Source organism: Myiozetetes cayanensis, unplaced genomic scaffold, assembly GCF_022539395.1.
Source record: "Myiozetetes cayanensis isolate MyiCay16 unplaced genomic scaffold, myiCay2020 scf1, whole genome shotgun sequence".
In the NCBI taxonomy this organism is placed as follows: Eukaryota; Metazoa; Chordata; class Aves; order Passeriformes; family Tyrannidae; genus Myiozetetes; species Myiozetetes cayanensis.
This window is the reverse complement of record NW_026086604.1, coordinates 3,512,924-3,540,313: the sequence shown is the minus strand read 5'-3', so window position 1 is coordinate 3,540,313 and position 27,390 is coordinate 3,512,924. Positions and strand designations below refer to the sequence as shown.

At 44.5% G+C, this 27,390-nt stretch overlaps 1 protein-coding gene across 1 annotated transcript in view; it reads right to left on the bottom strand.

The window, feature by feature from the left end:
* The window catches only part of KCNK9 (potassium two pore domain channel subfamily K member 9), a 95,642-nt gene extending 68,797 nt beyond the window's left edge, over positions 1–26,845 (bottom strand). The window contains exon 1 of the mRNA XM_050327809.1: positions 25,779–26,845. Within this exon, the coding sequence (XP_050183766.1) occupies positions 25,779–26,364 (586 nt within the window). The 5' untranslated portion in view covers positions 26,365–26,845. The remainder of the gene's footprint in view (positions 1–25,778) is intronic.
* Positions 26,846–27,390: the final 545 nt, after the last annotated feature.

The following is a 27,390-nucleotide window of genomic DNA, read 5'->3' as shown; positions in this document are numbered from 1 at the left end:
TCCTAATATTCATCTGGATGGATTCACGGTCCCTTTCTCTTGCCCCTGTGACCCTCAGGAAGGGAAAGGGATGGCAACAGTCATTAGGGACCTCAAAACTATCCTGGCTGGTCAGGAAGCAGCTTTGCAGAAAAAGATTTAGGGTCCTGCTGGACATCAAGTTGAAGAGGGTCAACCACACTGGGTTGCATTAGGAAGAGCATGAGGAGCAGATCAAAAGAAAGGAGAGCTGTGTATCCAGAGACGCACGTGTATCCAGAGACAGACTACAAATGAGAGGCAATGGTCACAAACTGCACAGAGGGAGAAACTCCAGTTCAGTACTGGGGCAGAGAAGATGTGCCATCTCCAGCTGGTTATAAACCTGCCTTGGAGATGATCAAAACAAAACTGGACAAGGCTCTGTCCTAACTCAGGACTCGGTCTGGTTTGAGGGGAGGCCTGGATTCATGACCAACATGGGTCCCTTCCATCCTAAGCCATTCTGTGGTTCTATGTAAGTAGCTTGATTGAACCAAAATTGGGAGCAAAATCAGATGCATGTGCCCTCAAAAGCAAAAATTTATTTAGAGTTGCATCAGAAACAACTCACAGAAATCCTTCTGCCTCCTGTCCCCATGACACTGTTGAAGATCCAAACACATACGCAAAATCTCAGAAATACAAAGGGAAATCTAATGCCACCTTTGCATGCTCACCTTTGAGAATCACTCTCCAAGCTGCTGCCTTTAGGACACAGCACATCCTAACCCACAGATTCTGTAATGTACAAGTCAGAATTACATAGCACTCTCCAAAAAGAGGGATAATACACACGTACAGGGGCTTTCCTTCTTCTTCATCACAAAAAAGGCACAGATGCATCAGCTTTCCACCACAGTGAACTTTAAATATGAGTATGGGAACCAAGAAAAGAACAGATAAGTCCACAGCTACCACCATGCTGAAGTAAAAAACAGTCCCTTCTTTCTCAAGGTAGCATGTCCCCAAATTAGTTGTTCTGATTTTGTTCAGAGGGACTGGTTTTTACTATTCTTAGCATGAGAAGACTACTGTGGTGGGGAATGAATCAGTATCTAAGATGGCTCATTTAACACCAGTAAAGATGTTTCTCATATCCTGATTGTAGGATATTATTGGAGGCAACAGTCATGAGGGAGAAAGCACTGTTTGGTTTCCAAAACCCAACTAAGTTTATATGGTTGGCAATAGGAAAAAAGGAATCACCGCTGTTGACTTGAAAATCAAGCAAATCCAGTCTAGAAGTCATTGAGGCGGAGCAAACATGGAGTCCCAAGATGCCTTTTATGGAAGTACTTTGCCATGGATAAACACACTTTGGAATGAGGCATTTTTCCCACTCTATCTTCTTTGTGTTGATGTTACATTTCTACCAGGAATAAGGAGCTTCTCACAGGTTTGGGGGTTTTTTTTGTCAGTTAGATAAGAACCAGCTTTTGCTAAGTGCCCTCATCCCTACCTCACCAGGGACGTTTCTGGAGTCCTTACTGCTTGAAAGCCAACTAAGAGTAAATGACTCCGTATCACAACCCAGTCCCAACCCACCAGAGAGATGAACTGTCAGGCTCGTTCAGGTTGGCTGAGTCACAACATCATTGCTTTCGTCTTTGTGATGAATGTGAGGGATAAAAGAAAAAGCACTACAGTTACATTATTCCTGCTCACAGAATATTGGAAAATGTATTAGATGACTTCACACTGGTTGAAACACAATGCTTGGCTCCCTGAAGTTTTTTGGAATGAAGTTCCTACTTCAACAGCCCAGGGCATATTCTGGAGAGTCCTGATCTGCCCATCATTTCCCACCTGCCAAGTTCCTCCCTCAGTGTTCAGGATCCCTGTGACTGCATCCACAGTTCCTAAAACACACTTACAGATTTCTTAGGCTTCTTTTAGAACTGCCTGGCTTACAAGTGTCCATAAAACCTAACTTTCTTGAGCAGATGTATTAATGTGATAGATATTTAGATTACCTTCCGAGGCTGCCAAGAAATGGCAAATCTTTCAGAGTATGGGGAGCAGTCACTCACTCTCCTGCCTACACATATATCTATTGTAAATGTGTGAGGACCTGTTCCCATCACTTGAGCTGAACAAGGCATTCACTCTCTCTCTTCCTCTCCGCCTGCTTAGATTTTACCAAGGAATGCAGAACTCAGGGTGCACTTCTGGGACATATTAAGGAGCCCTCACTCACTTTAGGAACAGAATTGACTGCACTGGAGTTGTGCTTGACTTCAGTGCTGGAGAGAGTTGCTGCTTCTCCAGGAAACACACAGCTGCATTCCCTTCCAGCATCGAGGACAGATACTGAATATACAGTCATTTCACAGGATATTTTTATTTAAACCATCAATTCAGCCCTTGCACCCCTGCCCAGGAATACACTACTTTTGGCATAGAGCATTTCTTAGGAGCAGGATGAAATTTCAGGCTGAAAAGCATTGTCATTAGAGCAAGTGACACATTTCCACTCATGGAGGACTTGAATCATGGCATCCTACCATCAAGCTTCCCATAATACTATTTCCTTCCCTATACCTTGCACTTGTTCTTCTCTTTGCATCTTACTGAGCCATAAACAGAGTGATAACATGAATCTCACCCAAGTTCTTTACTCCCAGACCAGATCATCCACTCCACCTCTCAAAGGCTTGCTCTCTTTGGAGCAATGACAAGTACAAAGAAGGACTATCCCAGAAAAAGAGACCATTATGAAAACCAGGGGAAACTCACTCAAATGCCATCACAACTGTGATGTTAAACCAAAGCAGCAACTCTGTCATAGCCCTATTATTGCACTACCATGGTCTTCATTATTCAGGAACAAAAGTTATTCTCCTCTGCTAGGATTAAATACTCTCAGTTTTCTGTGAAAGCTGAAGTCCATTTTTTTCTGGCAATTTTATGAAAGTTTCAGGATAGTACCCAGTTTTGGAGACTACTGAACAGTCCAAACAAGTATTATCTGTCACTTATAGATAGACACCACTGTTACCTACCAGCAACAGTTTAACCCTTCAGCATCATATCCCAGGGAGAAATTCCATGAACTAGACATAACTTGGGCTAAGGATTGAAAAGGCAGAATGGTGGGAAGTGGAGGGAAGAAGGAGTGGGTAGTTACCTTGAGATATAATTAAAAAAAAAAAAAAAAAAAAAAAAGGAGTAATGCACAGGCAGTGAGTCTATCAGTGAGTGCTGTAGCAAGAAAAAACAACCTAAAAGTCTGCAGAGCATAAGGCTACTTTTTTCCCAAGTTTGGCTCAGACCAATCTATTTCCTGCTCTTCAAACCACAGATTCTTTCCTTTCCCCTTCGTTAAGTAGGATGATTTTCATGTTGTTTTATTCGTGACCCACAAGCCAGCATTAAGAATAACTGACTGTAAGTAATCTTCTTGTTTTCTGTCGTATGAGTTGGAGATACTGTTAAATAAACGCCATTTGCAGCCAGTTTGTGGCCACATGAGACAACAGAGATTTCTCTGATACAAGAGAGCTTTCACCATACTCTTATGCTGAAGACCACCATTACCACATAGCATGTAATGGGGTATTTCTGATTCTGATACCAATCAGCTCCACTATTACAGACCAGCTGCTTCCTCACAGCTCAGAGCACTTTGTAGTGTAAGCAGTAACACAGCACAGCAATAACTTGAGATGATAATTTAGGCTGCTGCTCTCTCTTAAGTGTCTGGATTTTTACAGACTGCCTACCTTAATTCTCTCTGCCCATTAAAACCTCCTTGGGGAGAATGAGCACGAATTTGTAAAATTTAAAAAAAAAAAATAAAATCCAGGAATTTGGAGAACAATAACAGGTGCATATAGAAATTGAAAAACATATTAGTTCAGTGGATTTGAGTTGGGCTTTTTAAATCCCCAGCCAAGCATCTATATATTATGTAGTCTGCAAATGTAGCAAAAGGCAAGGGGAGGATTCTTTCTCAGGGCAGACTGCATGTGCAGGGGAAGAGGGAGGCACTGCCTATTTCACTTCTAGGAAACCGAGAAACAGTCAAATTAAGTGTAGAAGCACTATGGTCCTTGGGCACCCAGAACAGAGCTACAGCAATGAGTATTCCTTATGCATCAAGTTTATGGAGTAAAATAAAAAACCTTGTCTCAGGGGCTAGGGAGATGTAGTTGTCATGGCTTTTAAAGTACTTTATTCAAATTAAAAATTTCAGAATCAGTTCAGTGAACAAGAAACAGAGTCAAAGGCTTCCTCCTCATCTGATCCCCATGGTACAGCATCACATGCTTCTCCCCTTCTAGACTTCTTGCTGGATCCTTTTCTATGGGATGCCTCATTTTTAACAGAATGGGTAGAAAGTGCTCATTCCCTACCTGCTCTTGCTCCAAGTAATCTTTATTTATGATCCTGCGGATGCCTAAATGTGTGTTAGGTGTTGAGTTGATGAAAGAGTGGTGGTTCTGCATACATGCCAAACTGCAGCTGTTGTGACTGGAAGGGCTCAAAAATTCCAGGGGAAAAAAATAAAATGACAGAGGCAGCAGAAAAGTACAGGTTAGGTTGTTTGAGCACCAAAGAGAGCCAGCCCGAGACATGGAAACACATCACCTACATCTCATACCACTAAACACGAGGACCTGTTGATTTGACTTTATGGTAGATGGGAGCTAGGGAAAGGGAACTTGCTGGGACATCCTCCTGTTCCTGGGGTTGTATGTCCCCATCTGGACCCAGGGTCCTGGAGAGTTGTGCCACCTGTTCAACTCCCAGTACAGAATGAATATTGAATTTGATTGCTCCACCCACAGCATCTCCAAGTGTAGGAGAAGAGCAAGCACGCACCTTGCCCATGTCCTTCATGACTCCTTTTTCCTTTTCCCTCTGTCCTTTTCCTTTCCATTGCAGCTGGCCACTTGCCATAACAGGGAAAAGCAGCACAGGCACAGCACACCAAAGCAGCCCAGAGCCTGTGACAAATCACTGCAGAAGGCAACACAGCCCTGAGATGCCAGTCGGCTCTGCCATCTCCAGACAAAAGCAACAAGGAAGCCAATCACTGAGATATTTCCACTCCACTTTTGAATTTGCCCTGGGCACTACAGACTTTTCACAGACTCAAATAGATTGTTCTCGCCCTTATCAGCACCAGGACCCGTCTTAAGGAGCTCGTCTGCCCGGTGTGCCTTTTTCAACAATAACACCACTAAAGCAATTAACATTTCCTTTTAAGTTTTTGAGTCAAGGTAAAAGCACTCAGCCTGAAGAGTGCTGCTTCCATCAAAAAGGGCTGTTGTGCTTTTCAAGGGGCACAAGAGGATCGTTAAACAGCTAAATACAGCATAGCGACAGGTTTGTAAGAAATAAGCTGCACAGGGAGGTCTGGAAGGCAGAGCATAAACAAGACCAGATTGAGGGTCCTGGCAATGCATATCCCAGGAACAGGTGAAGGAGGTCAGCAGCAAGCCACGGATTTTCCACCTAGGAGCCGAAGAGGAAATTGTAAAGTCTTGTAACAAATTAACCATCTAATTCTGAGCTGCTAAATTTGTTGCAAGCCCTGAAGCCTTTTGCCTCTAACAGAACAGAGCCAGGTATAGGAAAGGTGAAGCAGCTCTGTGCTACAGCATCCCAGACAACTTCCATGCTCCTGATACATTTGGCAGGGCAGGCTCACGAGAGGAGCACATCAGCATGTCCACCCTATGACAGGGAACACACCACGGTCCTACCACAAGACACCACTGTGCCTGCTAGTTGGTCTCTTTTCAGCACGATTAAAAGATGATGCCATGTGCCAGGCAAAACCAGTCATGTGGATGGCTAAAAAGGGCCTGACACGCAGGGATCACAGGGAGCAAGGAGCAAAGGATCAGCCACATTGGGACAGAAATCAAGAACAGAGCCAACCCTTCCCTCCTCATGCAGGGCTGACAGAAGGCACACAATCAAAAAGGAGGAACACTCCATCTCTGCAGAAGGTGCTATGGCAGGTGGGATCACACGAGGAAGAGATGAAGAGCTTGGCACGAGACCTGGAGTGGGGATGGGTGAGAGGGTGACTTTGAGTGATGTGAAAACCTGTCTGCCAGAAGTTGGACTAAGATCCACCAACTCATTCCACACAGCTCCCCAAACAGACACACTTCCTTTTCTTAGTAGCACAGATGCCTATATATATTTAAATAACTGCTCTAGTCAGGGGTTGTACTAACTGTAGATTCTGAAACTGGGGGAGGGGGAAGGCACTGAAGATTCCAGTATGTAATTTTCTTTTTTTTTTTTTTTTTCCTGGCTTATTAGATTATACCCTTGTTTAAGAACTAACTGTTCTTTTACTTGGTGCCCTTTTGGCAACCATCTCTACCTAGCAATACGTGGGTGTATGCACTCCCCCAAGTTCGCCTGTACTTGCGTAGCAAGTTCAGATGAAATACAGCTCAGAAATTGTACTCCTGCAGTCCAGGAGCAGGAATATTTAGAGTAATTAATCACTAAAATGAAGAAAAGGCAATGACTGGCACTGTAGAGGAAGAGGGAAAAAAATGTTAACTCAGAGCACTACTGAAACGTGCTCAAAATACACAATCTGGAGAGGAATCAGCACGTCTGCCTCAGGATTGCAATGACAGCAGATGAACATCACGGCAGCTTGGAGTTGTGCTGCTCACAATCAAAATTCTTCTCCAGGGTGGTGCGTCCAGGAGAGTGGATTTGGCCGGTTCCTTTTTCCCCAAGGTGATTTAGCTCTCTCCACTCACACAAGAAACAGTGACATTTACTCCTCGAGCCTGGTTTAACCTGGAGAACAGCTCCAGGCAGGTTTTCATGGCCCTGCCCCAGACTGAAAACAGAAGCATGAGCGTGTCTGCCACATATTGCAGTAGAACCTTCCCTTCCTAGAGGGCTGTTTCAAGACACCCAAAGCCTGGAAGGTGTCCATAAATCCAGCTGAAGCCATTAAGAAATATCTGAGCTTGGAAAATTAGGATTGCAGATTACTGATCGATGCCCTGGCTTTAATGACACAGGTCTAGCATTTCTACTCAGACATTGTCTAACCCTGCTGTGGTATAACTGTTCCCACAGACAAATACCTCTACAGGTCAGAACAGTGTGAACACTTTTAAGCCCCTCTCATCAGAGGTTAAATCCCAAAGTTTGCTGAAGTGTTGATGACCATTAAAAAGAGCTGTGCTACTAATGAGGCTGATGCTAGGGTGACCTAGTGCAGAGAGCACTCAAAACCTGCAGATTGGAGCCATACTGGGCTGGGATGCTTCAATCCTGCCTGTATTGCAGCTTTGTGAGCTGTGTGAACCTCTTATGTTGTATTAGACCATATTACAGATAGCTGTGCAGTGCAAACAGCTTGGGGACATATGGTAGTGCTTATCTCTGGAGGCTTAAAAAATAAAATAAGTTGCTTCAGACTCTTTCAGAAAGGTCAGTGTATCCTGCATCCAGATCCTCACAATCATGCAAGGCATAAAGAAAGCCCTCAACCAAGCATAATTACCACCAGCACCCCAAGGAAAGGTCAATCAAATTGTAACTGTTCTGAACAGCACTTGCATAAGCTGTGCTCTTCTATACTTACAGGCTACCCCATTCAGGTGGGATATCCTCACCTACCTTGGAAAAAATCTTAAAGGCAATCAAGGTCAACCTTTCTACTCTGAGCAGCACAATACCTCAAGAACTTCACCCTTCTCTCACTATTGACTTCTCCTTTTCCCACATCTTCAAGCTTTTCATGACCACACAGCCCTGCTCCATCTTTCCCAGATTCCTCTTCTCATCACCCACTTCTCCATCTGCAATGCCATTTGTGCCAGCTGTGACTATCATTTTTTGGCTTCTTCAAAAAATATCTCCAGGCATTGTTCCTCACAGCATCTTGGATATAAAATATGTCCCTGAACTAACCCAAAAGGACAATACCTTTCTTGGGATAAATTCTTCAGCTGACCAGTGATGGTGGTAACTGAGAGCAATCAGCAGAATATAACTGTTAGTATTCTCATTTCCTCTCCTTCCATTCTACTACTTGTTACACTAGTTTGTGTCTTGTTTCAAAGCCACAGAAATTTTTCTTACTCCTGTGTTTTACAGGTATTCATAAAGCTCCTGTGAAAACCAAAGTGAGTTGGTACCTCATGAGTTAGCAGGCAGAAAAAGCAGTTTTGAGGTCTATGTACAAGCAGACTGTAGCTTTCATTAATACTTCACATGATTATTTATTCCCTCAGGAGTAACAGGAGAGGAAAATCTTCCAAGGTATGTTTGTGTGACAGATAGCTGAAGAGGTGGATTACCAAAGAATTCGGAGCCACCAGGCACCTGCAACCCTGTTTTATAAACTGTCCTGAAAGGCATATTTTTCTCATGTTCTCCAGTGACTTCACACTCCAACCAACCTGTTTTCTAAAACCACATTTGGCAGGTATGAACTTATTTGGTTTGGAAACCAGTCCCCTAAGTGCAAAAGCTACTTTTTGAAATGGAGCTTTAGTTCTGTGGTCTTCTAGACACTTTTTTGAAATTACTCTGAATTTCATGCTGGTACAGAGCCCAGGGCTTGAATCCAAGGACAGGACCAATCATCATGACTGGCTCTAAGTTTCAATGAGTGGCAAATCAGAAGAAAAGCAACCTCAAATCCAATTGCACATATATCTGTTCCATTGTCACTGCCAAGTGATGAAGCACACGATTCAGAACATAGCAGTTCACCTTCTTCCCAGGTGGGTCTTACAATCTGTTCTGAGCACTGCACCAGCAACAACCCACTCAGGAGGGCTAAATCTAGCAGAGGTATGGTTGCAGTCATTTGTGATTTTGGAGCAGATGCATTCTGGCACCTTGAAGTCCTCAGAAGAGAGTACACAGACACAAAGAATAAGATTGCACGTAAGGAAGACACCTCCCCTGAGTTCCTCGTATCAATGGCCCCCAATCTTTTTGAAGGAACCATCAGTGATGCCTGATATGGTTTCTTGGGTGAAAAAGAGATGGGACTATATATGCAGCACAGTAAGGGCTTCTGCCCTGCTACAACCCTGCTACTGTTGTTGTCATGGTCACCAACCAAACTGCAACAGCTGGCCCCTGAATCCAGTTCATGGTGTACTGGGACCAAAGGAGAACCAGCAGCCAAAGCTGCATCACCTCCACGTCCTGTGTTGTGTCCAGCATAGTCCCCAGACACCTGGAGGATGCAAGTGCAAGCCTTGTGACTGTGCTCACCCCCAGTCCTCCCAAATATGTGCTTAGTCCCTCTTACACCAACCATTATTACCTCTGCTTCCCCAAACTTAGGGAAAGTTCTCAACAAAGTTTACCACATGAATGCCTTACAGTTTCAGTGAATTGGTATCTTCTAATAAAAATTTTTCACACCACAGTCCTCCAACCAGCTCTGAAAAGGAGCTTTACTGACTTCAAAATACCTGTACCATTTTACAGATGGATCTATGGTGCAGGTTGATGTTGGCACATGTGCTCCATCATTTTTCCCCTTGCTAGAACACATATTTGAGATTGGTAAGTGAACTCAGTCATCAGTCCATTCTCCCTGGCCCCTGCCTCATTTCTTCTGCTTATTTTAGTCCTCTGCTTTAGTAAAACAAAGGAAGAGAGTGGAAATTTTCCACGACCCCAGTGTCTGGTCCTGAGCTTGAAGTTTTCATGGTGACATGAAGATTGGAGGATGCTTTGCAGATGAACAGAGATATCTGATCCAGCAAAGGTTGGTCCTTCATTAGATCAGCCCACGGATGAAATGAAAGTGTGGTGACATTAGTGAACACCCTACTAGAAGCAAAGAAAAGGCTGCAGACCCACAGATGAGTCACAAACTCTGTCTGTTCCAGTGCTCTAATTACATTGCTCATCCAAGAAAAGCCTCTTTTGGAGCCATTAGGTCAGAATCTGTTCTCCCCCAGCTGTAAATCCCTCATAACTCGGTGAAGTCAATCGATTTGTATTGGTGTAAGCAAAATCAAGTGCAGTGTACTTGCACAGCCTTTGATCTCTCTGCCTCCCTCTGAGCACAAGCTCACAGAATGCCATTAAAGAGACAAGAAACCCAGGCCCCTGGGTCTCGTGCCTGCTGCAGGCACTCTGAGCAGCAAGATCCACGTCAAGCACTGCAGCTGGGAGGTGAAGTAAAAGGAAGAAGAGAGACAAGAGCCTTCTGTCTCCCCTTCAGGACGAAAGGCTGTGGACCTCCCTGAGGGCTTCCCAGAGGGACACGTGTAAAAGGTTTGGAGCACGTCACATTAAGAGGTTGCATACAAAAGAAAATAAAATATCTATCCATCTGTCTATCTATCTATCAATCAATCTACACTTCACTGGCACATTCTACTATCTTTCTGTTAGAAAAGCAAACACAGAGAGGCACAGCTCCTGGGGCTCTCCACGACACTCAGTGAGCATGCATAGCTTTTCTGATGTATGGAACTGAAAGACTAGAAGACCAAACAGCATCAAAACCAAACATTTTTTCTTTCAGGAAATCACCTGAATGTGGGATTCCAAGCAATGGTCCATTTTGTCCTAACAAAGGTGTTTTCAGCTTCTTCCTCTTCTCCCAAGTCTCTACCAAGTGGTGTGCAGGAAAACTTGCCAGCCTCTCCTTGGCAAAGAGGTCTGCACTGTGAATGGAAGCAAAAGTCATCATCCAAAAGACACAGGATGTTCCCCCAATATTAAGTGTATTAGGTAAGCAATCAAAGAATGGCCCTGGATCACAGGAACAGTTATTTCCTGCTATTAAACCTAACACAACTTCCATTGAGATAGGTGATGATGTGGTCTTCTGGTTAAGAAGAGCATCAACCACCTGCTTAGTCTGCAGCCCTGACTCTTTCTTCCTGAATAAATAGGGACATCAAGTTCTGAAAGGAACAGGAGAAGAAGGAATTCTTTCAGCAGCCAAGAGCAGCTTGGCTTGAAGAAATTCAATAGAGAAGCCCACAAGAATAGCTTGAATACTACTGATTGTGTTGGAAGAAATGAAGAGTAATGGAAAGCCATGACAGGAAGGCTGGAAAGCATAAGGATATTCCTCCGTCTCGGATTCCCTCCAAGCAGAAGAGTGGCTAAGGAATACAAAGATTTTGGAATGCAGAAAGCTGAAAGGTTGTTGTCTCTTGGACATCCTGAACCCAGTGCTAGTTCTCACAAAGTCATTTGTTAAGTCAGTGGGGATGACTCAGGAAAAGAGGGCTTTTGAGGAGTTGTTTCTAATAATGTTGTAACACCCATGAATACATATCCATTTTGGACATTTGTTTACATTTCTTTCATTCAGTTAATGCTCTTTGGGAGGGTTCAAGCAGAAAGCCTCTTCTGTTATTTTACACAAATCTCTGCCAAGCCTTCTACCCCAGGCCTTGCATTTAATACACCGTCTTCAGGTTCTGAAATTAGGTCCCCTGGGTTCTACATTTTCCACAGCACTGAAATGTTCACAGTATGATGCAGACAGAGATATCTGTAATGGCTAATATGGAACTGTATTGATTTTGTTCGTTATATGATGTTTGTTTACTTTTTTAAGCCCTGTTTGAGAACATTTTCTGTTCCATTCAGGCTACTGACACATTTTCCATTTGCTACAGGAGCTAATATCGATGCTACACCGTGTGTGTGTAAATCTGTTGGGTGAGTAGGAGGGCATGCTTCCTTCAAAATACAGGCTCTCCAGACCAGATTCTGCACACATTCATCTCAGTTTAAAGTCAACAAATACACCAAAACAACCAAGTTCCACAGGATTTACAGAGAACAACTGTGATTAGAATCTGTTTCAGTCTGTCAGGATCCACCATTTTTGTCTGTTGGGAAAGCTGTAGGTGTTCTCTCCCACTCCCTGTTGTTGGAGGGAGGTGGGAACACAATACCACATGGGAATAAAAAAGCAGCTTTACGGTGAACTGGTATATGAACAGGAATTAACAGGATAGTGGGAAGGGGATGAATCAGACAGTCCCAGGGAAGACAAAGAAATTTTTCAGACACTACCCTGGATCCCACCCACTCAGACAGAGCATCTTTTCTTGGCCCCTGTGATACATCACTTTTTCCTCCCATAGAAACCCAGTATTGCAGTATCAAGGAAACCTACAAAAATGTCCCTGCTAGGAGCAAATCAACTGATCCTACTCTCAACCAGTGATGCACAGTCATTCCATGGGTGCCAAGTCAGCCCAAGGCATACAGGAATTGCTTTCGTGTAAATGAAGCTCAGACCAACACTGAAGCATAGAAAATATGGAACTCAACCAAAGTTTGGGCATCTTCACTTCCAGGATTAGGGAAGCATTCATTCATGCTATGGAACATGAAGAAATACATGGTCATGATATCTGAGGTTATTTCAACAGCATGTATATATCTCACTGTTATGGTAAAAGCAGGTCTTAAAATGCCAACATGGAGGCTGTAGAAAGGCTTAGAGGGCCCCTCTGGAAAAAAAAAACATGCATTTGGGCTTAAATCTATGTGGTAAATTATCTGCTCTCCCCCTGGTGCAGGCAAGTAATTCCTCTCACTTTAATGGACAATTTTATGGCTGCTAATAACATTTGTAGCTTAGATAATGACAAGGATAATCAAATCTCATGCTTGAGGGCATAAACTGATTGCTGCGGGGGTTAGCAACAAAATCACCATTGCCATATATTGCACAGGTGTATTATGGGATAGATTTCCTTCCTCCAAAGTAGAAAGGCATCGGTGTCTGCCAAGATAACAGATTGGATGATTGTCTGTGTTATGGAAATTGCTGGTTTGTATGCATGGGATTTAGGGAAAGAGGAGAAACCTCTTTGTTTCTGCATGACAGAATTTGCAAGGTGCATATCGATGCCTGGTCTAGCACAACAACTCTCTTAAAGGTAAGTTCAGCCTTGACCATAACAAAGTCCACTCTCAGACAGAAAATACTGCTGTACATTCTGCTCAGTACTCAGAAACATCCACAGAGTACACAATCCCAGAGGGTGAGGGCTGGGAGAAACCTCAGTAAACGGTTTGACCAGTTTCAGGATGCTTAGATCCTCAAGGGTTACTCAGCTCCCCAGTCAGTTCCTGTATCACATCTCTCAGACACCCACTCCTAGGAACACAATGGCTTGGAGGCACCTCAGCAGATAACCCAGTCCATTCAGGTCTGAGGCAGGCTGAAGTACACCAAGCCCATGTGTGTTGGACAAAGGTTTAATCTGTTCAGACAAATATCCCATTAGTGGCACTTCATAGGTTCCCTATAGAACACATTTCAGCTGTTTTCACAGCTGATGATGAACATACATCTGTGGTGCTGAAGTGTAAATCTTACGTATTTATGGAGAAAAAACTTATCAATGTCCTCTTTACAACAACCTTTCATGTGTTTGAAGCTGTTATTATTCGCCTCTTTGTGTATTTCTTTTCCAGGCTAAACGATTTCTGTCCACACTGGAATACTGGTTAGGTTTTCCAGTAACATTTTGATTTTTCTCATCCTTTCTCAAAACACTGTGTGCCCAAAATTGGGCCCAGTTTCCAAGATGAAGCCTTCCCACTTTATCAGCATGATGTTGCAGTAATTGCATGTAGTCAGTTCATACCATCTTCCTATATGTGTGGTTTGATATTTTCTTTTTCAGTGCAAAATTGTGCACTTTACTGAATTTCATCATATTGATTTCAGGCCTTTTCTCCAATCTATCAAAATCATTTTGTATTCTGGTCCTGCCCTTGAAGTCCTAGCCATCCCTCTCATAATTAATATGTGTACTCTCTCTTCTATCTGACAAACCACTAATGGGGAAATTGAAAAAACCAACCACAAGACAGACCCTTGTATGACTGTACATGTTATATCCATCCAACCTGACGGAAAACTAGTGATAAATATTTCTGCATATTTTTATCCTATCGTGAAATTATCTGATGGCAGATTTAGCAGGGTTTGTACTTACTGTATTTACTGGGTTTGTATTTTCTGCTCCAATTTACCCATTTACCAGCACAGTGTATGTGCTTTTCACACATGTGACAAGTCCAGCCACAGTCCAGCCTGTGTCCATCCAGACTTTGCACTCACCTGTGGCAATTCAACTCAGTCTAGGTTCTTCCACTGTAATTATGGGAACTCAATGCTATTATCATGCCATGCATGCAATAAACGTCATGACCTACTGCTCCTCCACTATCAGCTATTTATTGGGGGGGGGGGGGGGAGAACAACTCAGAAATGTCCAAACTGAGTCACTCCAGAAAAATTTGGGTTTGTTCCAGCTTGTCCCTCGTTACCCCCTAGGTACTTTCATGCTGATTAACAGCTTGGTCAAATATCTTTCTGAAGATCAAATTTAGGTTGACTGAGCATTAACTCCCCGTGTTCTCTCCTGTCCCTCTTTTAAAGATAGGCAGCATGTTTGTTTTTCCCTGCGACAGCCACTGGTAGAGCTGTTCAAACAGCAGCCATAAAAAACTGGTGACACTGCTAACAGTGAACAGTTGCTGCTTAGAGAAGAGGTTTGATTCTTATCCAGATATTCAGCTGGAGACAAAATTGTAGGATGCATCGATAATCCCTGAGGGAAGCAGGAACCTTCAGAAAAAAAAGGACAAGATAAACTTACATAGATCCCAAGCAAGATCCAAGACAAACTTCAAACAGCCTGTGTGTGTATGGAACCATCAAAAATAAGGGAGGAGGAGAATAGCCCATACCTTGCCGCAAGGCAAAACAGTATGCATAGGTCACTCTTGACAGATGCTTGTCCATCCTGTTCTGCAAGACCTAGCAAAGAAGAGCCCATGCCCTCCCCAGGCAGTGTATTTCAGTGTTTCACTAGTATCATGGCTAGACAGATTTTTTTTTTTTTCCTCTGTGGCCACACTTAACGCTTCCTTGCAGTTGTTTAACACCTCTCCTTACTCTATGTACCCCACTCGAGTTCTTCAGCAGCAGATCTGAACATGAACAGACAGGTTTTGATCAGATTTTAAAGGGTCCACAGGCTGGATTCTTTTCAAAGAGAGCATGGAAATATTTTTTAACTCCTTATCACCCAACCTGCAGTCAGGTTCCAGCAAGTCACCCTAATTAGAACCACACATGCTCAAGAGCCAGCAACTTCCATTGTGACACCTATTGCTGGATGCTCAGAGCCAAGCTTGCATCCCATGCCTTTACCTCTTCAGTACCACCAGCCTTTACTGTGGTCCATCTTGAGAAAAGAAAAGCCTCCTGAAATATTTATGAAGAAAACTATGTCATACCAAAATGCCAGCAGCTGATGTACTACATCATAAGGACACCGACTCCAAACATCATACAGCAATGGCAGTGAAGGCTTTGTGAAAAATTATCTTTGGTGCCAGTCCAACAAGCCAAACCAGACCTGAATGCAACCCATACAGCACAAACTATCACAAGCACAGAAGTGGTGTGAGGGCTTCCGAATGAAAATATAATTGGGGGGAATATTTGGGAAGAGAACAAAAGTTAAGCTACTCAGAATCACACCTAGTTCTTCTCACTCATTAAAATAAACCTCTTGGATGTGCAGTACATTCATTAACTGACTTGCAACACTGCTAATTTGCCTATGTTAGCCTACATCATAGGTATCAGCTTGTGCTGTTTCCTCTGACTGACAGAGTGCACTCATTAAGGCAAACACATTGCTACTAAAGTACTAATTGTTTTGAAAAGTGCCCTTTAAATAACAGGCCTTTTACTACTAGGCAGGATGTGTTTTAAGAGCTTAATCCTTTGTTGCCAAAAGACAGGATGATCATTTATTTGTTTGCCAGACAAAAATACCAGAAAAGAATGAAAAAGCTGATAAGGCAACAGCACAGCCAGAACAACAACCAACTCCTTTCTCTTCTTGGGATCTTCATTCCCACATGGAACAGCAAAAGAAGGGAGAAACTCTAAAGGAGAGAGGTTGGGAAATCACTGAATTCATCTTATTTCAGTTGAAAGGTCAGCTGAAGAATTCAGGTCAAATCACTGGGATTTCCAGGTGCTTCCTATGGTACAGATCCAGTGTCACTGCTTTAACTACCAGTTGCCTAGAACCAGCCTTATCTCATTTCTAAAGCAAACAAACTGTAGATCAGGGGCTTGTATGGAGGACGTGACAAAGGGATAGTGGGTAAATCACTTCAAATGTTGGGAGAGACTTTCTCTCCCCAGATGTTGTTCTCCACACTTCCACATCCCAAAATACAGGGTTTTTTTTCCTCTTTGGCAGTCTGGGGCAATCCAGGTTTTTCACAGCCTAGTATATGTGACAACCCTGAATAATGCTTAAAGGGCATCCTTTTCCTGTTTCTAGTCCCCAGTAGAAAAATGCTTTATCCTGTAAGGAACTCTTCTAAAATTCATGATCTACCTCTGGAAGCCCAAGAAGTTCTCAAAGGCCAGAAAAATGTGGGTGAGCAGCACTGAGCCTTCAAGTCACCTCTGCAAGTGTGAGTTGTTTTTCTGATGCAAGATTGTAATGGAGAGTTCAATCATCTTTATTTCATGAACAGTTTTAAAATATTTCTGATGCAGTATCTTACACGATGCAGCCTGCATGCAGAGCCTTATGGTCAGAGCTCCTTCCTGCTGCTTGAGTTGATTTTACTGCAGAACAATATTTCATATTTATCCAGAACAAAGTTAACTGAAGAACCAAACTGCAGATTTTTAAAAATTATTACTGCCATAAACACTATTTTCACTGAGTGAAGTCAGATTTGTTTCACCATAACAGTTCAAATTATTAACAACTAACAGCAACTGTTCAGTAGTTCAAGTAATGGAGGACTAGATCTTTGAAACAAGAATATTTAACACCTTTTCCTACTGTGTCTGATCCTGATAAGTTCCATATGGGTGGGAAATACAGCAAAGTGACAACTCAAAACTCCAGTGGTTACAGTTTTCTTACAACAGTTAATTTCTTACACAGTTTCTATAGCCTTTGATGGTTTAAACTTAGGAGGAGGACATCCTCTCCAGAGGACATCAAAAGAAAAGAGGGTGGAAGAAATAAAATGTTCCATCTGCACCCAAAACACCTTTGCAATGATGTAGAAGTAGCACACATTGGAAATTGCTGAGGGTGCCAATTGCCTTGGGAGTAGATTTATTTCCAACTTCCCTTCAGTATGTCAAGAATATCCCTAAATTTGGGAGTCTCCGAGCTTTTCCTCACAGCTAATCTCCTGCATTACACAATTAGAGAGAGCTGCAGTAGGTTTTATTGATCAATCTGTGCCCTGAAGCTCCCTGTGAAATTTTCCTGCCTGAGAAGGCTCAGGTAGCCAGCGAAGGGAGAGATCCTCTTCTGTAGTGGGAGAGCAAGGAGATAGCCAGCTTCCCATCAGATGCCTTTTAATCCCACTACTTGCCCGCTTGTCTCTGAGGCTCTTTTTTCCTGCTGGTGCAGGGAATTGAAAGGACAATACAGTCTATTAGGTCTTAAGCATCCTAATCAGTAAAAAATACGTGAGTCCTTAATAGAGAGATTCCTTTCACAGGCATTCACTAATCACCTCCGTAATTAAAGCAGTTAAAAAGGACACTGAACCCTTTAACCAACTGATGACTGTATAAGCCTCTTGTGGCAACTGGCCATATATATAAGGTCATTTAACTCTCTTGAAAAGAACAGTTAAGAAACTAACTAGGAGACTTTGGAGGTTCTTCCCCCAAAATAAACAAACACAAACAAGAAGTAAGTGCACTTAAAAAAAAAAAAAAAAGGCATCTCAGGGGATCAGAAGATATTGGATCAGAAGAGGCTGTTAACAGTCTAGCAGTGATGAAAGAAAGGAAAACAAAGAACAAAAAAAGAACCACACACCATAACAAATAAATGGAATAAAACCAACATTCTTCCTCAAGATTTCCCTTTGCTCAAAGTTTAAGATGCACAGTAGACTTGTAGTTTAGCCTTTCACTTTCAATTAAAAAAATACAAATCAGTATAAATGTTTATATGAACATACACTTTAACACCACAAACTCTCTTTGCTTCATTACTAAACATAAATAAATCTCAAAAATGCCATTACAGACACTTTCCAGGAGCTGGTTTGCTATAAAATATAGCTCCTTGAATTATAGAATTCTTGACAAATAATGATCTGATCCAAAACTAATGTGACTCAAAATATTCTCTCTGTTACTTAAGACAGACTTCAGATCAGGTCTTTATTTCTGGGTTTGGGATTTGTTTGGTTTTTTTTGGTTTTGCCAAATATTCCCTCATCCGTAGACCCTCTCACTTTAATCAAAGGAAGTGCTATAGCTACAACACAAAAATAACAATGTTAGTTGTAGCTTATTAAGTCATAGACACTTGGGAGGGTACAGGTAACCTGGTAATCTATTTAACTCAAAGTCAGTAGATTCCACAGACTATAATCCTGACAAAGTAATAAATTAAAATTAATTTGCATCTCAGCAATGTCCATGTGTGAAATTTCTGAAGTAGTCCATGGCTTCACTCAAAAATATCCAAAAAGAGGTGAATAAGCCTGCTACACACAGCAAACATCTGTTACAAGTCCACAGTTGAACTCTTAGTTCAACTTAAAAGCAGCAAGGACTCTCACTCATTAGTTCTGCATCACCAGTAAGTGTCCTTGCTAACATCTGTTAGAGAGGAAGGGGATGTTTCGTGCAGCCTTTATCCATATCCAGCCAAGGATCTTCAATAAAATCCATAGAAAGTGGATACCTAATAGCCTAAAGGGCCTTTGACAGAAGACACATAGTAATAACAGAGATAATTAGCCAGAACAGTAAATGATCCTTCATGAAATAAAGCTCCAGGTTCTGCTATTATTGTATGTCAGAAGACCTAAGCTGCAGGAGTTTTCTAGTATCACCTTGAACTCATTATGGATCTCTGCCTTTGGTTCATCTCCACTGTTTAATCTGGCTGTGAACTAATGCCATGTTGCCTGACAGAGAAAGAAGTGAGCTGTTTGGCAATTAGAAATAGTTCCCAACCTGAGTCTTCAGTAAGTCATTTTCTCTTCTTGTCTCTAAACCGTTGATAATTTTTACACAGAGATGGTGTGAAGATGAATCACCTAATGTCAGTACAGAATTCTGAATATAAAGTACTGTACAACTCCAGCTCAAAGCCATCAGGATGGCTTGCAGCATTTATGGGGGAATATGCTCTGGTACTGGAGGAACTGAGCACCTCAGCTCAGATTGCATTCAAGGAAACACAACAGCATCCTGGGCCATCCTTTGTGCCAGACCACCAGTGTCTGTCCCAAAACTCCTGGTGTCCAACAGTAAAGTTCTCTGTTAATCAGTTTTTCTTTAGTCAAGCCTCATAGTGAAGCTGTTCCAAGAGAAAGCAAAGGGATTTTTATTCTTTTTAGTTGAAGTAGGCAATAGCCCATAGCTACCAGCTAAATTTCTTCCCTTATTTTCAGTTGAAAACACCTTATTTCTCTCCCAATTCTGCCCTGTGAATTTCTGCTCGCCATCCTTGTATCAGCAGGATAATTTTCTTCTTCAGCTAGCTTCTTTTCCAAAAGACTCACCAACACCTGTAGCTTGTAACGTTGACAGTGGGTAAACACAGGTATTTCTGTCCTGACACTTGCAAAGGTACATAAATGGGTTTACTGCATAGAAAAATAATCAATAAGCAAAGACCATAAAGTGGAGAAAATGGAACTTCAAAGATCTTTGATTTTCTTTCTCAAGAAAAAAACAAATTAGCCCAAGAACTATTAGGGCTCAAGATGTAGAAAAAGGATAAAGACTTCAAGAGGTCATCCAGTCCATCTTCCTCCCCAAAGGCAAAAGCAGCTATAACTCAACAATTCCTGAGAGATTTTTTTCTAATCTCTTTTTAAAACAGTCTCCTTAGGCAATCTCTGCCCTCACACAACCACCCTGACAGCAGAAAAGAGTTTTCTTCATGCTTAATCTAAATCCCACTTGCTTCAGCTAAAGAAAGAAGTTATGAATAGTTAGGAGGAAGCGAAAGAGCACCAAATACTAAAAAACTACAAGACACTGATCCTCAGTAAGGAAATCTGCTGACACCATCACCTAGTTCAGTGGACAGATGTTTCTCGATGCTTCCCTAAAACTGCTTTCTGACTCTTACTGGCTGGTACATTTGCACTGCCAGTGAGCCATACAGTGGGAAGTTGCAGGTCAGCATCACTCTGAGCTGTACATTTTACTTGCTTATCAGTGATTTTTAAAAAGCTTTTGTTGAAGTGCCTCTGGCAGGAATGCGAGGTATTGTTGCAAAACCAGTCATCAAGAACTCAAGAACTGTTTCCACAAACACATGAGCAAAGTAGCCTCAAAGACTCCTCTGTGTTAGCAGAATAGTATTTTGAATTTTTTTTTTTTTTTTTTTAGTCTCCATCGGACAAAGAAAATAGTGTGAAATGATCTTGAAGATTATTTTAATTATGCAGGGGAGTTTGTGGCTCACTGAAGCTGGCCTTCTTCTTGCCTGGGAGATGCCACCAACATTCAAGCCCTGATCGTCCAGTATTCTCCACTAAAGCTTCAGATGGCATGAATTAATACATTTGTTACTTCATGGTATCTACAAGAATTCACCTTACCAGAAACTCTGGCTCTCTCCTTTCACATGAGTTTATTAATGACTGATTGGCTTAATCTCCTCTGTGCTTGTTTGGTTTTTTATATGAGATATGACCTTCATGGTCCTGGCAAGTCATGAATGCAGCAGTTAATTGCCCAGAACATTGTCCTTATTCTCAGTCTTTCCCGTTCCATGTCTTGTTTTCTTCCTTTCTTTTCTATAATTTCATTGCAAGTTGTCCATCTGCCACAACTCCTTACTGAAACCTTTCCAGTGGAATGGCTTTAAATGTTACCATCCATCAAAACCCAAGACCAGTCTCAAAAAAACAGAGGTTGATCTTAAAGAAGGAGCACCACGGACAAAATAATTCATATGTGAAAACACTTTGGTTTTCTTCTAACCCAAATTAGAGACGTCATTGTACTATTAATTTGGTGGGTTTATGCTCATTTAACAGAAGGGTAAAGTGATGCAGAGAAAGAACTTGAAGACTCAACTGCTATTCCAAAATGGATTTAAGCATGTGTTTGCTTAGTTCATTAATGCAGGTTCAAACTCCCTGTCAGGCCACCATCTGCCAGAAGAATGCAATGTCCTCATCTGGATGCAGACAGTTCCTCAGTAGCCAAACACTCATCAATAGGTGGCTGTTCCATTCACCATTACAGGTACTGCACCACATTCTTAAAAAAAGTATTCTCTTTGTGTTTACCAGGATAGATCACTCAGTGCTTGTAGTAGGTTCAAAACTGAAAACAAAGGTCCAAAAGTTATAAAAAGAGAGTAGCTATTCACAGCACAAACTGTCTTAATTTTGCTCCCCTTACAGTCACTTCTCAGGAAAAAATAATTAAATAACAATCTTCAATCTGTTTGTTGTTTCAGTTCATTTTAGGGTGACATAAACAGCTTTCAGTTCTTACATTCTGCACAAGCCTCCAGAAATATTCAGTGTTTACTAGAGCTCGGTGGTGTTAAATCAAGTATGACTATCACCCTTTAAGGCCTAAATGATAGAGCGATATCCATACCAATCACACATTTTGACAGTGTTGACACCTGCGTACATAGAAGCAGTTTACTGACTCTTATAGACCTGTAGAAAAGGGCACTAAAACTTATCAGTAATCCCAGGAATAACCTTTTATTTTCAAAAGTTGGTGTTTCCGTTCAAGTCTCTTGATGAACTCTGTGGCATATTCTACAGTGTATCTCATAAAAGACAAGTAGCTGGATGGAGAATTTCATTAAGCTACTCTCTTTCATCATTTTCAATGTGTAACTGAAAATGGATAGGAAATTATACTAGCTAACTGAAACTAGAACAATCCTGAAATAAACTCAGCAACTGGTGAGAGCCAAGAAAATCTTAATTGTTCTTTTTGATCACCTGAAAACTTTCACAGAATTCAAACATAACCAAAACTTTGTGAAAGCTGATCCTTTTTTGTCTGCTAATGGATTTTAAGAGCAGACTCGTTGAATGATGTAGCACCTGCTGTTGTCAATCTTTTCGTTCTTGTGTCAGTTGAAGGGGAGAGGGGGAAGGAAAAAAAAGAAAAAAAACCCACAAGAACATTGCACTGTGGAATAGAAAAATATGGTGTGCCCCAGGTGAAAAACAATCTGTTTCCATTTACTTGATTAGCCCTTGCTTCTTTGTTTAGTACTCAGCTTGACAAGCAACAGCCCACTAGCACCCTCCAGTAACAGCCAAATGCCATAGATTTGAGGAAATGTGAGAGCTGACCAAATCTTAGCACTTCACCTCACACAGGAGGGTTTCAGGTTTTCAAACTTCCTTCCTAACAGGTCTTTAATGATGTGTTTTCATGGCAAGCAACAAGCTGCACAGGTTGCCCGATGAGGGGAGCAGCGGTGATGGACGGGACCTGAACCTTCAGCACCACAGCCCCAGGGCGCTGACGAAGTTGTGCCTTCAGCACCGCGGACTGCGGACATTGCTGGAGTTGTCCCTTCAGCACCACGGTCTGAGCACACTGTAGCATCTACCCCTTCAGCACCACGGACTGGGGACTTCGCCGGAGTTGTCCCTTCAGCACCACGGACCGGGAGCACTGCTGGAGCTCTCCCTTTAGCACCACGGTCCGGGGACACTGCCAGAGTTGTCCCCTAGGCACCCACCTCCGGGGACACTGTGGGACCTGTTCCTTCAGCACCAGCTCTCGGGGACACTGCCAGAGCTGTCCCTTCACCCCCGCCACGCCCCAGGGGCAAAGAGGGTCCTGTCCCTTCAGCACCAGGTTCTGGGGACACTGTCGGACCCGTCCCTTGGGCAGCAGCGCCCGCCCCGCCCCGCCCGCGGCCACCCCGCAGCGCCGCTGCCCCAGCACCTGCCGAGAAGCACCGGCCTCTTCCCGGCTACCAGGGCAGTGGGCTGATGGGCCACGGCCAGCCATAAACGCCTTTGATTAAATTAGAGCTACAGTAGTTGAAATCAGCGCAGCAACGAGGTAATTGCTTCGGACATGTTGCTAGCACGGCAGTATCATGGAGTGCAATTAAGTTAGACATAAATTAGTCTGCGACCATATGCATGCTGCTCGACTTTGTGGTCCGCCGATTCCTTTCATTGTTTTCTCAGAAGGGAAGTTTTGTGGAGATAGAGGTAACTGTCCAGATTAGGGAAGGCAAGGTCTTTGTTCATTCAGTTTTAAAAATCAGCCCGTTAGTTAGACACACTTTTGCAGGAGTACCTACTGACTACAGCATGTTCCCCAATGCATATCCCACTGCATGTGCTTCTGGAAGTCTGTCTGGAAGGTTTTAGAGGGAGAAGGACATGTATGTAAGAGCATACACACAGATTTTTTGAAAAAAGAATCTTCACTAACGATTAACATGGACATTTAAAATCACTTCCCAGTGCAAGAAACACAGATAAGAACTCTTATTTTCCTGAGAACTTAAACAAAGAAAGCATTTTTTTCCCCTCTGTGAGCCAAATTATTTTAAGATAATAAGAAGTTTAAGAAAAATTCTCCATGCTCACTTTTACAGACTACCAATAGATCAGATACCATCATGAAGGCACTTTAGTACAGAAGAGACGGTACAAAAAATAGCAGTGCATTTGGCAGGATGCAGATAGCAACTATTAATAAACTTTTAAAAGACAGATCAGATATCCTCCAGGAGCAAAGCTTCCCAAATGAACAATCGTTACAGAATGTCTGTCTTTCTGCATTGTTCCTTATTGTTACTCTTCCTCCCAGTGGTTCCCTGTTGCTATACACATTTTTAGATTTAAACAATTCTGACATCCCGAAGTGCCTCTGCCTACAGAAATGCACGCTATCCTCTGCATGCTGAGGTGGTCCAAGCTTCCTGAACAAATTCCAGCTCTTTGCAGGAGAGAATGCTAAAGCTTCCCAAGCAAGTTGTACTTGTTTCCAGGTAAAATATGATCAAAACAGCAAACTACTGTACAAACAGCCCTTTCCACCCTTCACCAACTGAGCTTACGAATGCAGCAAGTGTTGCAGTCGCTTTTAGGCAGGAGTACAGGGCACCATGAGTACACAGGAGTATGCATGGAAGCCTTGTTGTAATCCAGGGGGGTACGACAGTCCAGTATTCACTTTGCAGAAATAAGTGATAAGAGACAGGTCGAGAATTAGAGACCCAGTGGCCAAAGGAGGAAAGAGAGTTCTGACATTGTAATGAACAGCGGGAAATACAAATCATCAGCCAAAGTTCCATTCTACTTTATATTCCATAACCTACTAACATTTGCTATTTATATTAGTATATCTAATAGCAGAAAAGAAGAGGAAATTATCCCTTAAAAAATCATATCTTCGTAAGGGTAAATAGGCTTTAAACTGTCAGATGGTCTTTCAAAGGAAACTATTTTATTGCTCCAGGTATAATACTAATACAGACACAAGTAGATACTTCTCAAAGGGCAGTGGACAACACATTCTGCAGAAAACTGAGTATCTTCAGGTAGCAGTGTAAAAATTTCTTGTAACAAGCCCGAAATGGTAAAAAGACTGAGTCCTTCTGTATTAATAAGAGCTACTTTCATGTCCTGTTCTGTACAATGCACTACTAAACAGCCCCTGAGCTAGAAGGGTCTTTTCAGATCTCCCCAGTTGTTAGGGGGGAATATCTAGAAATTCTGGGAGAACAAAAGTTACAAACAGTCTCAGTAAATTCACCTTAAAGAATACAAAATCAGGGGAGAAAACCTTCTCATGCAGCCAAAGCTGGAGTTGTAGCACAGTTCTGTGTGCACTCTGCAGCCTCTAATCATCGTGGTGTTTATTTTCATGGCAGGGAAGCAAACTTTGTGTGAAATGCTCAGCTTTAGCTGCGGGAAGCAGGGAAGTATAAAATGACAGCCCGTGGCTGTGTCCACTGACTGTCCCTTAACCGTCCTGGGAAATGGCACATCTGAGAGCTGGGCAGCACGGATGTGACAGCAGGCAACATTTTGCCTTTCACATCACGTGCCCAGAAAGGGTAGATACAGGCTGTGACCTGTTGACACATCAGACACTCCAGCTGCAATAAAAACTTCAGGAACACATTGGGAATGCCCAGGAAAGGCCCAGCAATGGGACCACAGCTGCGGGAACCACCACCACAGCCCTTGCCAATACCAAAACAAAGTTTGTGGAAGCGGGGCTACGCTTGGCTACGTCGAGGGCTTTCCCAGCTGATCCAGTTCCCATGCCCTCTTCATTTTCATTCTCATCCATCTGCCTTTTGCCTAAGTTTTCCCTATGTCCCTTAAGCAAAGGTGCAAGAAGGAGCGTGGCAACAGGGCCTTCTTCCTGAGGGGAACCCCAGGAGAGTGTTACCCTGCCTCTCCCCCCACTCTTCCTCGCCACTCAAGCCAGAGCTCCATGGTAGCCACCTGGCCACTGCCAATTCCCCTTGCTAGAGCAGCCCCACTCCTCCCCAGTGTCACCCAGGAGACAGAGAATCCATCTCCAGGAGAAGAGGTACAGGACACTGCCAAGTCCAACAAGTGCCCAAGAGGAGCAATGAATTACATAATAGAGGAAGGGAGCAAGAAATTCATCCAGCACCTTTGCATGTCACAGCCTTCCTGCCCCTCTTCCTTTCTCCCAACCCGGGGAGCATTTGTCCCAGCCCCCGCCGTAGGCCCACAGGGCCTCCCCGAGGGGCGACACTCACCGATGGTCGTGATGACCGTGATGGCAAAGTAGAAGGAGCCGGCGAATTTCCACTGGACTCCGGCTCGGTGCGGCTCGGACTGCATGATCACCAACTCCAGCTGCCGGTAGTCCTCGCTGGTGATGTTGTACTTTCCTTTGAGCCGGATCTCCTCGGCTTTGAGTTTCTCCTCCTCCCGCATCTCGTTGTCGGACTCCAGGGCATCAAAGACGGCAGCCCCGACCAGCAGGTAAGTGAACGTGCAGATGATGAGGGACAGGGTCCGCACGTTCTGCCTCTTCATGGCCGCCAGCAAGGGGCGAGTGAGGGGACCATGTCCCCCCCTGGCCGCCCGGGGATCCGACAGGCCGCAGCAGCCACAGCAGGGGAGCAGCCGCCGGGGGGGCTGGCGGCGCCCGCCGCCGCCGCTGCCGCTGCTCCGGGGCAGCTTGTGCTGCGGCGGCGGCCGCTCTCCGCCCGCCTGCTCGGACTCCTGCGAGGAAGAGAGGCACAGGAGGCTGCTGGAGCGCCGGGACCAGGTGCCCTGAAGCCGGGAAACTCTGCGCAGGACCTGCCCAAACCAAGCCGTCCCAGTGCGCAGGGCCATCCAGGGCACCCCCGCTCCTCCCCAGCACCGAGGCCAGGGGCAGGGGGTCCCCGCCGAGGGGCCGGCGGCCCCGGCACGGAGTCCTGCGGCGGGCGGGTCCCCCCGCGAAGTTGTGGCGGAGGCGCGGGGAAGGGTCGCCCGCAGCCCGGGCGGGGCGCGGCGGGGAGGCGGAGGCCGCCGCCGTCCCAAGTTTCTTCAGGCGGAGCGGTGGGGCCGGGGGGGGCCGGGCGGCGGCAGCGCGCCCATCCGCGGAGGAGGAGCGGGGCGAGGGGCGGCGGGTGCCGGGCTCCGATCGTCGGGGACCCGACCCGCCCCGGCCCCCGGCTGCTTGCGGGAGCGCCGGGCGGGCGGGTCGGGACGGGCTGGGCGCTCTCTATTCTTTCCGCCGCGGTGCGTGGCGGGCGGCGGGGAGCCGGGAGGCTGCTGCTGCTGCTGCTGCTTTTGCTGCTGCTTCTTTTGCTGCTGCTACTGCTGCTGCAGGTGGCCGCGGCGTGGGCAGCGGAGCGGCGTCCGGCGCGGCGAGGGCGGCGGCGGCGGCGGTGTCAGGCGGCGGGCGCGGGGCCGGGGGCAGCATCCCCGGGCGCGCCGGGCCGCGCCGCCGCTCCGGCGGGAGGCGGGGGCGCCGGGCCGGCGGCGTGGCCCTGGCGGCGGGATCCGGCGCCCCGCGGGCGGGAGGAGCGGCGCGGAGCCGCCCCGGCCGGAGGGAGGGCGGGGGAGGCGCCGGCGGCGACCGCGGAACGAGCACCTGCCCCGGGGCAGCGACGGGGCGGGACGGCGGCGGAGGGCGCTGGCTCCGGCCGCGGGGATGCCTGGCGGGAGCGGGGAAGCGCCGGCGGCTTCCCCCGGGGAGCGCGGGAGGGGAGAGCTCGGACCCAGTCGGACACAAACACGGAGACGAGAATAAAAATTAAAAAAAAAAAGAATGAGAGAAGAAAGAAAAAAAAAAAAAAAAAGGAAAAGAGGGTTAAAAAAAAAGGAACGGGAAAATGAAAGGGTACTTTCACGGCTGCTGCCCCGGCGCTCTGG